This window comes from Pelmatolapia mariae, linkage group LG14, assembly GCF_036321145.2.
Source record: "Pelmatolapia mariae isolate MD_Pm_ZW linkage group LG14, Pm_UMD_F_2, whole genome shotgun sequence".
In the NCBI taxonomy this organism is placed as follows: Eukaryota; Metazoa; Chordata; class Actinopteri; order Cichliformes; family Cichlidae; genus Pelmatolapia; species Pelmatolapia mariae.
In genome coordinates, this window is record NC_086239.1 from 18,786,448 (window position 1) to 18,804,890 (window position 18,443).

Genomic DNA, 18,443 nt, shown 5'->3' on the forward strand with positions numbered 1-18,443 from the left:
CAGTCATCAGAGGCAATTTGTATCATCATCAAAAAGTATCTCTTTGTACGGCATACAGAGTCCCAGGTAGTGTAATTATTGTTGTTGCACTCTGGTACATTTGGACGCGATAACATTATTGCTGAAATAATCATGGGGTATATAAAGCAGGAAACAATTAGCTGTTTCTGGATGGTCATCAGTACTTAGTGTTTGAAAATAAGAACTGAATAACAGGGAAGTTATTGCATTTTGTTTTTCAGAAATTCTCAATGATAGATTTAAATTTAATCTTTAAGATATTGTTACCCTACCTAAATAAATATAAAACATAAAGGAGAAATCCTCTAAGAGACTATTTTAAACTTTGTTTTAGGACCTTTCTAAACATGTAAATGCATATTTAAATGTGCGCTGCATTTCAAAAGATACTAAACACAAACCAGAAATGGAAACTTTTGTTTATAGTCAAAGCTTTCCCTCACCCAAAGAGCCAAAGAGCCAAAAATACATTTTTAAGAGACACTATAACACAATAATAACCTATAACACATAGGGGAAATATTTATTATCTACATGATTTAATCACAGCCCGTGACTCCTTTATAATGGGGTTAAAAAAAAACCATGCATGCAATACATTCATAATTCAAGGATCCACCTTTGGGATTATGGGGTTCAATCCAAAGTAAGTTGTAACAGGAAGACGTGGAGTTTAGTGCCAAAGCCATATCAGCATGCTTTATGTGCAACATACACATCCACAAAGGCAGAGAGAGAGAGAGAGAGAGCGAGGGGGGAGAGACATGTATTGAGAGAATAAACTCTTCTGTGAAGCATGAAAAGGATTCAGAAGTACACTGAGTGAAGCACAGCAGTGCCGTTTTAAAACCCTCATACTCGTTCTTCTTCTCCTTTTATTTTCTTTGCTGTCAGCTGTCTGACTTCTACTTTAAAGACCGCCTTCTTTAGACGCTCTAGCTGGCAACCTTTGACCCCGGGATAATGGAATTATCACTGATGTCTGCACAGGTAAGGAAGCAGAAATATGGTTATCCATTTAAGCTCTCACTTTATGACTTTTAGACGGATATTTAAAAAGGTTTTTTTTTTACTAAAGAGGAGATAACGAGATACTGGATCATGGTAGAAATGGATTGAAACGATGTGATTTTAGAAGAGAGCACTCCCATCAGGATAAAAATGTGTCATCATAAGACAAAGAGGTAACACTTTTATAATACTTACTTCCCCTGTAATGAAATGGAATTTCACTGCATTTTGTTTGAAATTAATATGTATTTATATTTACCTAGAAGTACTTAAAGGATGATTTGTTACCCTAGAATAGGGTAGACAAATAATACTGTAAGAAATTTGAATTACTGCATAGATTCTGGGTAATTTTGCTTAAAACAAACAATATTTCCCAGTCTTTCGTCATAAGTACACTGTACTATATGGAGTGGCTTAACCTTGGCTAACTTCCATGTGTTTTACAAGCAAGGAGAAACCTCTGTCTGAAAGTTAAATTTGAACCACGACAGTGGAAGAAAAAAAAAAAAAAACCGAAGTTAGAATCAGCTCCATCATTATAAAGTCACGTAGACCTTTTAATTTTTACAGGTATTTCTTTTCTTGTAAGCTGAAAAACAAGAATAGTCCTTATCACATTTATATTAGTAAAATAAAGTACAGAGACTAATAGAAAAACCCATCATACACAACAACATAATGAATCCAAAGATGTAAAAAGGCAAAGTGAATACACTCCATAGTACAGTGTACTTTTGATGTCAGATGGGGAAATAGTGTTTGTTTTTCTGCAAAATTACCATTAAACTGCACACTATTACTGTAGTAAATTTTAAAATATTTAAATTTCCTTATAGTATTGATTTGTTTAAGGTAAAAACCTGATTTGTGACCCCCATACTCTTAACTTTAAGAATTTGTAGGTAAATATAATGAAATTGTAATTTAAGATTAACATTGGAATTCCATTTAATTACAGGGGACTTATGCCTTTCGATGACCTTTATTAAAAACTGGTTATCATTTAGAACAACATTGCACTAATTTACAGTGACCATGCCACCAACTAATGCTACTGCCACTGGATTCCCTGGCTGTAGTGGTTCATATGTTGTCCAGTATCAAAGCATTAAAAGCCCACAGCCTGATCTCATAGTAATCAAGGTTTTCCAGACATAGTGTATTGTAGCGAAATTATTATAAAAGTAGACAAAGTGCAGATCCCACACTGTCTACTTTTATCAGCCTTTGTTATTACTTGGGAACTGTAGCTACAGTGTGTAGACTGAGTCACTGAATCATTAGAAAACTTTTTGTACACTGAAGAGTACAAAATTGCACATTATTTGTACAATTTTAGACAGAGCACACATACAGATATGAGTCAGAAGCAGTCTGTGCAGTAGCTTCTCCCAAAGTAGACACGCGAGCAAGGACTCACGCTTGATTTAAACAACTGAGTCACATCAGCGCTGCTTTTTTCCCGTCTTTCTGTCAATTCTTAACAAAGTGGAGTGAAGTATCCATGAGCCATACACTCATGTGGACTGAAATACAGTTGAGAACAATTTGGGGTACAGCTTTGTTCACAAAGACATCGTTGTCCATGAGGGTACTGCTCACATGACTCAAACTGAATGCATATTCCTTTGCTGTATGTTGATTTGCCTTCAAGTGTTATAATTGAAAAAAACACATCACTGTCAGATAGAGGGCTTTCCATTTTCATGATGCATGAATGAAGCAGTTTTTGCACATCAGCAACTCAACATTTTACTTTTTTACCAGTGAAGCTTTCCAGTCCACTAAGTTCATTTAAAAGTCTTTTATTAAAATAGCATCCTTGCATCTGCAAAGAACAACATGCTTAAAAAAAATAAGAACTTACTTGGACTTTTTTCTTTAAAGGTTAACAGAGCAGCCTCTGTTCTGTTACTCTGAATCATGAAAGAATATTCTTCTCTCATTTTTTCCCAGCCTCTGAATTATGATCTTGAGCTTTAGCTATAACCTGAGGGCAATGTTTTATGTTGCAGTAGTGACCCGTTTGGGTACTGCAGGGCTATAAAGCCTACAGATGTGTTTTGCAATATATCCATAGGCTTTTAAGTGCAAGCACAGTAAAACTCCTATTTTCACTGAATGTGCTCTTTGAGGAACTGAGTCACTTTTACTGTAGTGCTTTATTTGCAATAGAAAGCATCTATAGTGCATCTCCAAAGATGATTTTTTTTTACTTTTCTCATCAGAAAATATTTTAGTAACTAGGATGTCTATTAGCTTGTCTTTTTTTAAAAAATCATGATTATTTAGTGTCAAGTATAAAATAGATACATCTTTCTTTATGTGGAGAGGATAAATGAACTTACAGATATGACGGATCATTTTTAAAGTTTTTTTCTAAGGACTAAATAGTGTTATTGAGACTTAGAAACCATTTTTTTACATGTCTTTGGACAAAATGTAAAAAATTATAGTGGTTGTGACAGCATTCATTCATAACAGACACAGTTTAATAGACTCCCGATGAAATATGCCACAGAAGTATTTATTTATCACATCTGAAAACCTGCTGTTCGGGGAAATAATTTTTTTTTTCCAATTTGGCAAAAAGAGCTTTCATATATCAAACAGTATGATGCTAAGGCACAAAGAGGAGATGTCATTGTATCACACACAGTAGTTTTGGAGATTGGGTACCTATTTCCTGATGGGTACCCTGTTGTGCAAAGTCTCCTGTTACCATCTGCTTATGGGCACTAAATCAACACACCCTCTGTGCAAAGACATGCTCAAGTAATGGCAACAGAAGCTCAAAGCTTTTCCACACAGCTGGTTAGACTTTCTGCATGTGTGCTGTAGGTTAAAATATAAACTCTTTCAACCAATAATAAACACATTTATGTCCCTCATTTGAGTGGTAGTTCCCTTTAATTCTCTACTCATTGAGCTTCTCTGCTCCAGACGTGAACTCTGTCTGGCTGAAGGAGTTTGATGGAAAGCCTCATCTGATAGCCATCTGTTCTTAGATAGTTCATCAGATGTGCTCAATGTGTGGTCTTTAATCACCCCACACTAACTGTCAGTGTCGCAACATCGTCGCTACCTGAAAACCACGCATCTCCAAAACTTTGTTAAAAAAAAAAACTGGAACAAAGTAAACCAAAGACATATGCTGAACGTCTTTTCAGGTGAAAGGCTCAAGGGTCATAACTGAGCTGATGAGGGATGTAAATATAATGTTTCCACTACATTAAATATGGCACAAAATATAGTGGCAAAGAAATCAGTTTCATAATCCGCCTAATTCAAGGTTGACCTTTCAGAACAGTTAAAGGAAAATGGAAACATGTCTGTTCAATTCAATATGTATTTGTCAAATCCTGTAGATGCTGAGTGTCCTTGAGCAACAAACCTCCAAGACTGCTCCTCTGTTGACCCTTTTCCTCTCTTTCAATCCCAACCCCCTTTTTTCTTTCTGGGAGTGACTGTTAGACTGGTCTTAATTAAGCAATGCCAATCAAAGTGTGTGCGATGTAAATATAGGTCAGATTACCATCTGCTAAAGAGTTTATCAGATGCTTTGGAGCGACATCTGCGTAGCACACACAGCAAATCGGATCCATCATGAGCAGCTCGTTCTTCCAGTTCATCCAAAAGTAGAAACATGGATCACATTTTCGTATTGCTATTTGTTTAACAAATAAGTTACCCACATCCATACAGTGATCTATACAGAACTACAGGGCTGTAAAGTAAAGCATGTATGTAGTGTATGTAATACTGAGAACTAAAACTACTAATACGTTTGCTGTTCTGCCTGAATACACATTTATGACCAAAATATGTGATCATACTTTTTTTTTGTATTTTGTTTTCAGCATTAAGAAGTTCCCTGTTACTGATGTCCAGTTGTCCAGTACTGAGGACAAGTAAAACTACATTAATCTAAGTAGTTTAACTGCAATCATATTTGATATTTTTTTAAAAAAATAATGATCAATTTAGGGCCACAATAGGAAAGGAATTAGTTTGTTTTTTTTAAGTATCACATCTTCTCTCCTGGAATTGAACCCCACTTTCTTTTCAGGCATGATAATGACTGACTGAAGGCATGCCCAGGCAGCACATTAGTCAAACAGCTACCACCCGTTACTTGACCTCCGTGTAAAGCATATGTCATCAGTATTCAGGGCTCACATCATCCCAAACAACATGGCTAAGAATCACAATGGCCTTAACATATACATGACATTGGCAGCATCATCGACTGCTCATGCGACTGCTGGACACAAACTACAAAGCTAAAGCTGAGCTTTAATTTTTGTGTTATACTGAATTTATGTCAAGACATACATGCATATAAATAAAAATATACAATAACTTTAAAATGTACATGTACATTTTACACACACACACACACACACACACACACACACACACACACACACACACACACACACACACACACACACACACACACACACACACACACAATATCTATCTATCTATCTATCTATCTATCTATCTATCTATCTATCTATCTATCTATGTGTATATAAACTAAGTAAAGCTTCTTTTTTTATACATAGCTTAGGTTTACCAAACTACATTTAGCTCCAAGCCATGTTTGGTGTTGTTCATTTCATCCAGTGTGAATTATTTGGTAGTCTGTGCTTTTAAAGTGTTTTCTCAGCCGTGTTTTGTCAGCAAAAATGAGTGAGGAAATTTGAAAGTGAAGCTGTATATAAACAGTTTCTGTAGCAGTTACACTGGCAAGTCATGCATTTCTTTAATACCCAGACTTTCTATTTATCAGACGCTGAACTGCTGACATGAATGGTTGTGTAATATTTTGCTTTTCCACTAACTTTCTGACCAACTTCTACAACTTCTTGACCCCTACTGTGTAAAGGTTGCAAAGCAGAACTCGTAGTACTTCATATATATTATGACAGAGCATGATCATGTACTACAGAGCATGTTCTGTCTTGACATAAAGATGGAAAAAGCATTAAGCGTTAAGGTAGCATGCACTATAAATATGGAGCGAGCTTCCAGAGAAAACTTCGGCAGTGTCTTATTTTTTGTCTTGGTTCTTTATTTTTACATTTCCTTTAAATTGGTTTCCTTGATTTTAATATACTTTACAAAGTTTTTATGTTTTTCACTTTAAAAGTGTTTTGATTTTTTTAAATAAAATTATTATGCAATTATGTAAATCCAAACTAGCCATTGTGTATGAAATGTGCCTACAAAGTTTCTTTTTTTTCTACTTTGTGTGCTTCACATTGTTTGGGAAGTCTTTCTGTTGATTTCAAAAATGCCTGTATGTCGTTTAACATTGCATGAAGCACCTCACGTGTTTGTTCCTTCAGCACAGGGTTGAGATAACCTTGAGAAATAACTGAAGTCATGACAAATAAAGGCACGGAGGGGAGGATACATACATGCCCTGCGGCGTACTATAACCTCTGTGATGCTTTATTCATTCACAATGGTTGACATGACAGATTAGTATCACACGTCATACATAAGACAGGATGGACACAACTGCACATTGCTACATAAATAATTCAACTGTCAACTGATAATTAATTAATTTCTGATGAACAGTTCCTATTTATATATATATATATATATATATATATATATATATATATATAGCTCGCATTGCTGATCATAAAGTAATGCGAGCTCCTGGAGAATTTTCTTTGTGTACAGGCTGTAATCAGCTGACCTGTGCTGTTACTTCAGTATTCACTGCTCTTTGTGGACTCGCCTAACTGACTTTAACAAGATATAAGTAGATGTTTCACAAGATATATGGCTGATTTTCAACCCCTAGACACATGAAATTAATATAAATTTTTTTAAGTTATTTATTATTTATGTAACTTAATATTGACCATGAACACCACAGCCTGCTCTGCACCAATCCAACACAGTGCATTACTGTAAACTGTACAACAATACTGCAAACTAAATAGTTTAGCCTGCATTAAACTGTATCAGACTCCCTAAAACTTTTATGCAGCCTTTGAATAACACAAAATTTAGATAGTTCAATTTGATATAAAAAAATTAATAATCACAATGTAGAATCGAATATCTTATTTAAAAACTATAAATAAATGAGGGCATCATATATAAAATTTAAATTTCCTTACCTTTTGAAAAAAAAAAAATCTTTCTACCATATCCTCAATCTTCATCTCTCAGTGTTGCACTTCTTTGTCTCCCTGGGAAATTCTAACTTTGAACATTTTGTGACAAATTGCAAAAATGGTTTGGATGTTTGGTGATAATTTTTGAGCTGTTCGAAAAGTTTCATTTGAAATTACCGCCCATAAAAATGTTACTCCTTTTATGCTCGCTCCTCTTCTGTAGCACTTGCTATTTATTGATGCAGAGCAACCGAAGCTTCATTTACATCTTCACCTGGAACTTTGGATATGGAAAAACTGATGTATTAAAGGTGTAAGTGGACCATGTTTTGTCATTATTTTCTTATTCCTGGGCAAGTATCAATATGCTGGAAGCAACTCCTGGCTAGAGCACATGGAAAAAAGCAATCATTCGACAGTGTTGTGCATTAGACTGTCTAACAGTGTTCTGTATCATTCTGGTCTGCGTTTATTCACATTACCGAGGCTTTAAAATTTAATGCAGTGACGTGTTTCATTCATTTTCCATGATACCATGGCAGCGTAGTATAATCTCCGGTGAAATTTTTCAGTGTTTCCTTTTATGTACTACATTATAACTTGGCTTCATACAACCGTCAGAAGCATTCCTGATAAGGTCAGATGACCTATGAGGTAACACATTCAGTAACCCATGTACATGTGATTCCATGCTCTTTGTTACATGGCAGCGTGACTTGGTTGTTCAAGTGATAACAAAACCAGGATTCACGATGATGGTTGAGTGCAGAGGAGTTCACATGGCGTGCTCCCTGTGAACTCCTCTGCGCTCAACCATCATCATGAATAGGAGAAAGACTAAAATACGAACATAATCAGATTATATAATCAAAGGGAAATGACTAAGGAACAAATGTTTAGGGTATAAGGTATAATGCATGATACCTCATACATATATTTTTATGTGTTTGTGTACGGAGTTGCTTATGCTTTGTTGTTGCAGATTTACTTGTTCCTTTCTGTAAAAGTTGAATTTCATAACTTATTAATAAGGCAAAACGAAATGTTGTCCATGTTCAAAACTGATGAAAATGGTTATTTATAAATCATTGATTAAAGTCGGGGAAAATTGTTCTACAAGAGGCAGCACAAAAAATTTACTGGCATTTTGTTTTTCTTGCTAAAAAGCAAATGGAAGACATGACATAAAACGCAAGTCCCAAGGATTTTATCCTTCTGCAGTACAGAAATTAAATACAAACCAGCCATTTAAAAAGATTTGTATCTACTGTATGACTGAATTTATTTTGGCTTTTTTATTCATTTTTTATTGCCTTTGATGACTGTATGTTGTCTTGAGTTTTTCCAACCAGTTAGCAGAGAGATATTGCCATTCACTGTATGGTTAGTTCAAGGCACCAAAATACTTGGTTAAGTTATGGTTTGGATTAAACCACTTTGGTAATTACCAGTGATGAGTACATGCATGTGAGGGAAAACAAAAAAATCAGTGCATGGGTGTTACATAGAAGCTGAAAACTAGCAGCTGCCTGTTAAGGTTTACTTGCTGTGTTTGTTGTTGGTTTGTTGACCCATTTGTCAACCCCAACCTCCTCCATACATGGACTTACAGTTGTGGTCAGAAGCTTACAGCCATGTTTCACAGGGATGAGTATCATAGTAACTTTGGAGTTTTAAGGATTTCTTTGCAGTGTTGTTTTTCCAGGGTGGAATGATTTTACAGCATATGTCTGTGAAGGTTCTCAGTCATCCAGGTCATCGTAGTTTAAGGAGCTTAGAAAGAAAAGCGTCTGGACTTTTTTAAGTTGCTTGAAGATGTTTCACCTCTCATCCGAAAAACTTCTTCGTTTCTAGAGTGAAATGAGTCCCAGATTTAAGCCCTGTGGGAGTATCCCCCCTAGAGGGACAAAAGGACCCCCTAAAGATCCTCTACCTAATCACATGAGCCAAGATGTGAAAACGGGTGTAGGTCACAATCAGCCAAGGTTTCGGGTAAACTCATTGTGAAACCTAGCCCCACCCTATCATGTGATTTCCTGCGGTCAGACGGCCCAGGATGTGAGTGGGCGTTAAGGCATAATTCTTTCATGTCAAAATTATACATACAGACACAAATAATCATTGACGAGTGTTTGCAAACCTGTCATCACAACTGTATTTGCTCTAACATTATCATATTTAACTGATAAATTCAGTTAAATCCTTTAAACCTTTTTTGCAATTGAATGCGTAAGTGACATTAAGTTACAATACCTATACTGTATGTGTGTGTGTGTTTGAAGCACACAATAACTGAGTGAATGCTGCTCTTTGTTTGTCAGTCAGGATTTGAAGCCTCCAGCAAAACTAAGCAAAGATTCAACCAGCCATAAGAGCAGGCTCTTCTGCAGAGTACTCGCACTTGCTCATCACCGAGTGCGGTCATCTCTTTTTTTCTTTCGCTCGTCTTCTTGCTCATTTTGTTTCTTTTCCCCCTCTCCTCGCACAATTGCTGCTTCAATTCTTATCATGAATTCATTCAGCTAAAGTTCGCCTTAGACATTTCTTCTCATCACATGGCTCATTAACTTATAAATTATGGAAATTATTTTCAGCTGCATACTACATTTTGATTTAGTTTGCTTGGTGTCATTTATTTCAGGGCAAACCATCATGTCTTGGGTGTGATTTAAAATGAACTCAGTTAAACTAGGTTTGTCTCAAAGGCATTTATTGTACCTTTTTTAGTTTTTATTCTTTTAATCACAGAATTCTGCAGAAAAAACTGTCTGTACATAATAATAACCCAGTACCATGGCCTCAGAACCATAAGCCACTCAAGCTTGCTTTATTACTCCATTTGATTATTTATTTATTTAAATTATCTTGTGTAGTAAAACTGAGACTTGTGATCAGGTAAAGTTGGGTGTGCTCAGGGTGGTAGCTGGTAGTAGGTGTGAGTGTCAGCATGAGTTGATGACCTGTCCAGGTTATACCTCACCTCTTGACCTGTGACAGCTGGGCTAGACTCCAGATCTCCCAAGACACTGAACTAGAATAACATGGATAGATGGCTGGAGAAAGACTGTCAAAGAACTGGTTCATTTTGAATATTATTTTCTTTTCTCTGCATCTCTGACATTTTTTTAAAATAAGCATTTCCATCACTAAACAAATATCAGATTTATTATTAAAGAATAACATCGTGTAGCCAAGAAGTACATTTTTAGGCAGAAATGTTTGCTGGTTCATCAGATATAAATCCTCTATAGATTGCATGTTTTAAATGCTCTGGATTATGCTAACTAACCTGTGCTTATTAGCGAGAGCGTCTTCTGTTACAGAGGTGTTTTGGGGGGAGATTCTACAAACACATAAAGAGAATGTTGCATGATCAGTGTTATTCACTTCAACTGCAGGTGGCTTTAATGTTGTGGTTAACCAGTAATAACATTATAACATTCCTTATATAATAAAACCATGCAGTAAATGCCTAGTGAGGGTACAAAGCAGTCCAGAGCTAACTGTGCAAACTGTATGAATAAAGAATTAGCTAAGCATCATTTTCATCTGTATTTTCTTCCCCTTCCTCTGCTTTCACTGCCTGTAATTTTATGACAGATGTTTCACAAAGAAGATGAACAGCTGGATGCTGTGAGGCTGTTTATTCACCCTTTTATTTTTCTCTCTTCTGTCTCTCCTTCTCTCTTCCCTTTTTCTTCCATCCATGTTTTTCTCTTAAATAAGCACCATATGGACCAAAGATCCCAGTCATGGCAATATCTAACCTGTCAAAGGTGAAATGAAAACATAATCTTCCCAGTCTTTTAAGATATTGCATATAAAGCTGAAACACACTTTAAATATAAAGATACACTACATCTCTGAAGACGAATATCTAACAAAACATATGTGAGTATGGACCTCTTTATTCTCTCCATCTTTTTTCTCTTCACTTCAATCCCCTCTAATTTTAGATAACTGTGCACTTTCAGTGATTGATGAATGCGTGTTTCTGCAGCATATGTGTGTGCATTCATTTGTGTCTTGTGTGTACACGAGTGTGGGATTACAAAAGGCGCTTTCTCTATCTCCGCTCAGTGTAGAAGCACATTACATAACTTTATAAACCATGCCTGTCCTGGACACATATACATTTACACGTGTATGCAACCACACAGTCACACAGAATAAAGGTTTATATCTACATAGGCATGCATTCCCTGCAACTGTTCATTTAGAATAGAGACAGACAAATGAATGCCAACACATATCCTCATGCAGAAACATAAAGGCTACACATGTGCTTCCTCACTCTAAGCAACAACAGGATGCACATGCAGATGGGCACAGAGAGTAGACTCAAATGCCAACTTATTCTAAACAGATGAACAGAAGAAATCTCTAATTCTAAAATATATAGATATATCTCGGCAGTACTACAAGTCCTGCAGCACTGCACGCTACATCATCTAGGGATGGATGATACTATCACGCTATGGATCGAGAGAGTAAAGTGATGCACAGGGAAACAGGGAGAGATGAGAAAATTCATGAAAGGATAGTGGAGGCAAAAATAGCAGGTCAGACGATGTGAGGAGGAAAACAAAACAGCAATGTGTTAATTTTACGGGTGATATCACTACATTTGAAGAGCGAGAAAGATGTAGAGGAGGTCAAAAGCAGGGCATAAAGATTTGTAGAAGCAGAGGTAGAAGTCTCAAGCAAACATCAGGATAGAGTTAGGAGGATAAAAGTTTACATATTACGGCGTGACGGGTGGGAAGTGAAAAGTTAAGAGGCAGAAGATCTGCTCTGATTCTTGTTTCTTTATTTCTCTGCAAACATCTTCTCTTTCCATTCCTTTACTTGTATGTTTCTGTTTTTGCAGCGGTTAGCAGTTTTGCCTCACAGCAGAAGGTCCTGGGTTCAAATCCACTGACCTTTCTGTGTGGAGTGTGCATGTCCTGTCTGTGCCTGCATGACTTCTCTCTGGTTACTCTGGCTTCCTCCCACAGTCCAAAGACATGCATGTTAAGTTAACTGGTGAATCTAAATTGGCCGAGTGTAAATCGTTGTCTGTCTGTCTGTCTGTGTTGGCCCTGCGACAGACTGGTGACCTGACAGCCGTGACATGCTCCAGACCCATCTTAACCCTGAACTGGATGAGCAGGAGGCACTGTTGCTGTGTATGAATGCAAATATTTGACCAATCCTTTGTTCATGTTTTACAAAAAGTATGGTGGTGTTAAACAATGACTGAGACAACTTACACATTGAGACAGTTGTCTTCTGCATGGATTCACAGAGCATGACGCACACAAGCTGCGAGACATGCTATCTTACACACATGTTCTCTAATTTGTGCGTATGGCTTCACTCGTACATGCAGATGAATGCTGTTAATATTTGTACACGAGCTCCCGAAATGCCAACATGCATTTGACTAAGCAAGCTGAGTCGAATGCCGAGTGCTCACAGTGCCACCGGTTCAAATCTGTTAGTGGATGAATCTCAAGTCGTTCATACCTGCGCCCTGTTGTGCTTCTCATTTACCGCTGAACGACATCATTTTTCACTTTTCTCGCCGTCCATCAGGGCTCTCCTTCACTGATACATAAATAGTCTGTCAGAGTGAGGTTAGAAACCTCCAGCTCAGCTGTTTCGGAGATGAAACCACTCCCACCCTTACCCACGCACATTTTTACATCCATACGCTCACAGTGGGATCTCTATAGCTGTCACACACACACACACACACATGCTCTCACAGTGTACACTCATCTCTCACTTTCACTGGAAAGGATACCTCTCTCTCGCTCTCTCTGTCTCTCTCTCTCTCAGTGTATACTGTGTCTCTCTCAGATGCAGTTAGGTCTCTCATTCTCATGAAGCGCAGCTCCTCTCTGTTTCTGGATGCACTCTAAGTCAGAGCGTAGGACCAGACAGACCGCATCCTAAGAACTGGTTTCTTTCTTCGCATACAGCCGGCAGTAGGTACAACTCTCTGTCCTGTTTTCATGCTTTCTTTCTATTTTGTTTGTCATTATATGGTGTGTTTTAGATACATAGATTTTTGTATAAGGATTCCTGGAATCACTTGGAAACTTTTAATTACTCGTATGATGTTAATGGAGATTGCTCTTGGTATCAAAAGCATGACAAAATGTCCCGTGCATCAGATGCAAGACATGTGTAAGGTGCAGTCTCAAATTCAGTATCCCAGCAGCTTTGCACTTGACTTGTTTTGTTACTTTAGAGCATTTGAGAGTAAACAAGAAGGTGATCTGTATTTTCAGGACCAGCAACAGGCTGAATATGATCGTCTATTTCTTGAGAGTTAGATATGCATTAAGATTATGTTTATTTATGTATTTTTAATTTAGGGTTCTATTTAGCTTTTTCCTTGACTGAAGGTGTGTTTCTATCACCGCTAAATCACTTTTTCACTCTGAGTGTGATTGGTGATTGGTATTTCTTCTAAATGTGTGGTCTGTAACTAAATCTCAGTTATCTGGTACTCAGTCCGTGTGGTATCCAGTTAGAAGAGGATTAACCTCACTTATTATATGACTTAATTTGTCACATTTCTATAGCATTTATATCATACTGATCAAGATAAAGATATATATTAGCGTATTTGTGGAACGACTGCAGATGAATATAAAGCTGTTTTTTATACCACGTCTACTATAGTATAGTGGCTAAAAAATGAAAGCAAAACAGTGAGTTAGATAAATCCAATATTTAACAGACAATTAACTGAAACAATTCTGATATGGTTCACGATATACACTCAATGTCTTTCTTTAGATTTCTTTATTTACAGTTTGCAGTACAAGCTTACATTTTTCTAGATCTTATAATGCACAATTCAGAAATAAACACAGTAGTTTTTAGCTGGAGACACATACAGTTCTGAGATTCTGACACAGTGAAAATGTTGAGCTAAACTGTGAAAAAACAGCACTTAAAGCAAAACTATGAAGATGTTGTAGCACTGAAAGAGGTCACTTCCTTATATAACTTTAATGTGACTGAACAGATTGCTGCCTTTTCACACTGCTCAGTGCAGTGACTGTAAGCATGTTGTGTGTGAGAGTAGATGTGTGGTTAAGTGTGTGTGTGTGGCTGGTTGTATGTAAAAACACTGCTGAAAAGTATTGTATTTGTAGTACAATACTGCAGTGGATGTCTTTGGTTCACATCTAAGAGCACAGCATTTGCATTTGCCGTGGTTCATTAATTCATTAATTTGTAACTCATTTGCCAAATCCTTTCTCGTGTCGCCACAGGCTTTTAATATCAGATTTTCCATCCAAAGACTGAGCTTTTTTGCTCAAATAAACAAATAAAGGTAAAATGAACTAACAAAAAATAAACTGAACTAAAATCAGAAATTAGATCTTAATGTGTTAGCATCCATACAGTACGACCCGACTTCCACTTTCAGTTGAACACGCGGAGTCATAGTGTACAGTATATATGAAACTATTTGAATTCAGACTGTGTCATCCTAAAAACAAACTCATTATATCTTTGGATAGTTTGTCCTCCAACCATGTGGTGTAATAACACTTGCTCATGCTCATGCTGCTTTTCTTGATGACCTTTTTCTTTTACTCGCAGAATGAGACACTGCCTCTGGGCACAAACTTTCTAATGAAAAAGTGAGCGATTTCACCACTCCCACTGTTACAGTATGCTTTGCCTTCATTTTATGTATATGTATATATATATATATATGTATATGTATATATATATATATATATATATATATATATATATATATATATATATATATATATATATATATATATATATATATATATACATATATATATGTAGTTAGATTTTCTGTATGATTTGATTACATGTTGCTTGCTTTATGATAAATTTCTCCAAACCTGCATTCACTTGTGAAAAATCCCAGGAGGCAGTTTTAATTAAATATAGATATTAGATGGCGTCTGTGGGCACTCACAAAGTTTTCTCATGAATTATGCTGCCACATCTTAATGGTTGCAATGTTTTAAATTCTTCCTTTTTTTTCAAGGATGGTATGAAAACATGCAGGTGCTTTTGGATAAGATGAGACAGCTGGGAATGAATGATCGTGTATATTGGAAAACATCATCATACTGTACATACACTGGATTTAATATGTACACTACAAGCTCTGCGATCTGCTTGGCTGGGACATGTAGCCTAAGCTCTGCTTTATCCCCATGTGATCAGTGGATTTTTCTGCATTGAAATCAAGGATTAGCTGTTTTGTACATTATTATGTTCAATATTTGTGCCTGAATCTGGATTTGTTTGGCGGTTTTTTGTCTTTGTGCCTAATAGCTGGTCAAAGAGTGATGAGATACAAAGACAGTTCATGCCAAAAACTAAAATAAAACCAAAAAACCATTAAATCTTGTGTCCTTTATCTCGTGTGAAGACAGAAGAAGTCTTACTAGTTAAAACTAGCAGGCATTTGAACCATGTTCTCATGTCATGCTTCAAATGACTCTTTGCTCATTCCTCAAAATTAGCGTTTAAACTTCACAAAGGCAAATATATCTGCTCCCTTGTACAGAAAGCATATTCACTAAACTCAGCTAGAGTTCTCTTGTAAATATTCAGTGATAACAAAGTGAGTTCTTAGAAACAAAAAAACAAAAACATCTGTATGAGTGAAATTTGCCCTGAAGTCACATCTGGAGTTAGGTTGTAGAGAGGGTAGATGGGGACATAAACGCTGCCTGAGAAGCTCTTGGGGTCAAACTGAACCTGATGTTTGAAACATCCCAGAGCCATAGCTGTGTTCACAGTCACAAAGGTCTGACCTCAGCTGCAGTCACAATGACGCAGCGTCAGAAACATTTATTCATCGGCTGAACGTGACATATTCTGCCTGGATTTGAAGAGCTACATTCAAATCATCCGTCCCCTATTCCAGAGGGGGTGATCGCAGTGATCAGAAATAAATAACAAACTAATGAATATAGATAAGAAGTAATGTTTAGTTCTTAAAAATATACTATTGTTCAAATAAATGAACATTTCCAGTCACAGTCAGATCTGACTCACCTTTTTGGACAGTCAATTTTGAACATTATGTTGCTCAGCAATCACAGAACGGCTCCTTAACATGCCTAAATACCTACAAGTCAAAGGGTCAAACTCAGCTGAACTTTTCATCTGTCAGGGTGAAAACTAGAATTATTAATGGTCACTGGGCTGTCTGTTTGTATCGCAGACTGTGCAGTCTCTGCTTTAAGAGTATAAGACACCCTGTGTGGTTGTGTTTGGGTGTTCTGGTGAGTTTGTGAGAAACGTTACAGCGGATTACGCCGACGCCTCCTGAGTTTCAACCTCGTGTGTGTGTGTGTCACACCTCCGGGATGAATAGTGACAGCAACATAACCTAAGCAAGTTGCTAAAACTTGAAGTGGCTTGGACCGCATGTGTGTAAATGTGTGTGTAGGGCAGGAAGAAGAGCGTAAACATACATGAGCGTGTGCTCCTATTTCTATGACTACTGGCTGCATCTCTTTCCTGTCTGTATGATGGGATAATATGAAAACCCACAGAGGACAAACACCTCCACCTGAGGCTAAAAATGGGATTCATTTTGTGTCTTGTTTGCTTTCTGATTTTCTCTTTCATCCTCTTTTAGCTTTTAGTAACGTGAAGCATGTGACGGACTGTTAATCCGTCTGAGAATTAATCCCTTTGAGATGCTGCGTTCTCTTCACTGTACGCTACAGCTCTCCTGAGACCAGGAGCAGCTGTTTGTTTAACCTGAACAGAAAATATCATTTTCCAGTAGTGCCTTTCGTCAGTGTATTATTTATGTTGTACTGAAAATGGTGCTCACTTGCAATATTTTTCATTTTTATAGCACCAATTTTACTACTATGTAGTAGTTATGTAGTAATTATTTTACTAATTACTACATTGTAGGTTAAAGACCTTAAAATATTACGTACCAGATTAAAACCCTATTTAATCGCATATTTCAGCTTGTCATTCGTTTTGTTGCACCTGACTTTATTAATCACCCAATTTTGTTTTTCTTTCTCTACTTGCCTGGCAGCAATTCCCGGCTGTGAGCGGGGCCTTCATGGATTCTCCGTACAACGGCAACACATCCTTGCAGACGTCCACGTCCAACCTCAATGCCGGCTATTCGCGGCCCTCAGAAGCCGAGGATGACGGCAAAGTGTCCAGTGACACCATTTGGCTGTGGATTGCTGTCCTGGCAACAATTGGCAACATAGTGGTGGTGGCTGTGGTTTGTGCCTGTGCCTTCTGACAAAGTAGAGGAGTGGAACAAAAAAATTCTGCTGCTGTCGGACATGGCAACTCTTGTATATTTTGAAAATATATTTTCTCTAGAAATGTTGTAAAATAGCCTTACTTTAAGACTGATCCCATGGATTATTTTTATTTTAAATGTAAGCATCAGTTTGAGTTTTGCAGGGGAATTTGCATGGGAGTCTTTATTCGCACAGACCCGTCACCCCACTCCTTTTTCAAATCAGCGATCATATTGAAATAATTAGCTGAGAGAATCTTTCTGTTCATTTGTACAGTTCAACAACCACAAAAGGAAAGCAACAATTAAGGTTGTGATATATGAGATAAAAATGTGATTTTAGCAGTTGGTACAGAAGTTCACTTTAACGTAAAATGTGACAAAATGGCTCAATGGCCAAACTCAGATGACGTGCATGTACATCGTGTAGTTTTTTTTCACATTTCATCTGACTGAAGACCCAGAAAGTTACACGATGCAGGAACTTTTCCCTTTTTTTAAAAAAATTTCCAAAGTGAAAACTACATATTACAGTTAAAAACAGACCTTTGTTCCCTTATGCAATGCACAGATTTAAAGACATTTCTGCTGTTACCCTTGTACTGCCTGTTTCTAGAATGCTTCATTTGAGAGCACTATCATAATTCATTGGTTTCCTTTGTGTGTAACCTGTTTAATATGCATTAAAACCCATGGCTATGACTCAGTTTTAATCATGTGTACTTCTTTGTAAACAGTTCTGATTGTTAAAGGCCACAGAAACTTGTCCTCCGGCTCGCCCTTTAAAGCTGAAGGACTAAAAGTGTCACAGGGATGTTTATTTTAGCCTCCCTGCAAACAGTGTATTAGCATTTTCTACTAGGCACTGCTACCTGAGCAAAATAGGAAATTTATTATTTATGAGTTATTTATTTTGGACTCTGGACAGAATAAAAGCTATGGTCCTAAAATTGTAGTAATATGCTTGCACAGGT

General features: G+C 37.0%; 1 protein-coding gene across 3 annotated transcripts; it reads left to right on the forward strand.

The window, feature by feature from the left end:
- The first annotated feature begins 833 nt into the window (after positions 1-833).
- Positions 834-18,170, forward strand: LOC134641171 (uncharacterized protein C14orf132). 3 transcript variants are annotated; one of them, XM_063493427.1, is made up of 2 exons: positions 834-1,011; positions 17,248-18,170. In XM_063493427.1, the coding sequence occupies exons 1-2, from the start codon at positions 985-987 to the stop codon at positions 17,464-17,466; spliced, it is 246 nt and encodes an 81-aa protein (XP_063349497.1). In that variant the 5' UTR covers positions 834-984; the 3' UTR covers positions 17,467-18,170. The 3 variants fall into 3 exon arrangements, 1 of the variants encoding a protein (XP_063349497.1); XR_010095507.1 differs by lacking the exon at positions 834-1,011 and adding an exon at positions 12,894-13,153 and having other exon boundaries at positions 17,248-17,360; XR_010095506.1 differs by lacking the exon at positions 834-1,011 and adding an exon at positions 12,894-13,157 and having other exon boundaries at positions 17,248-17,358.
- Positions 18,171-18,443: the final 273 nt, after the last annotated feature.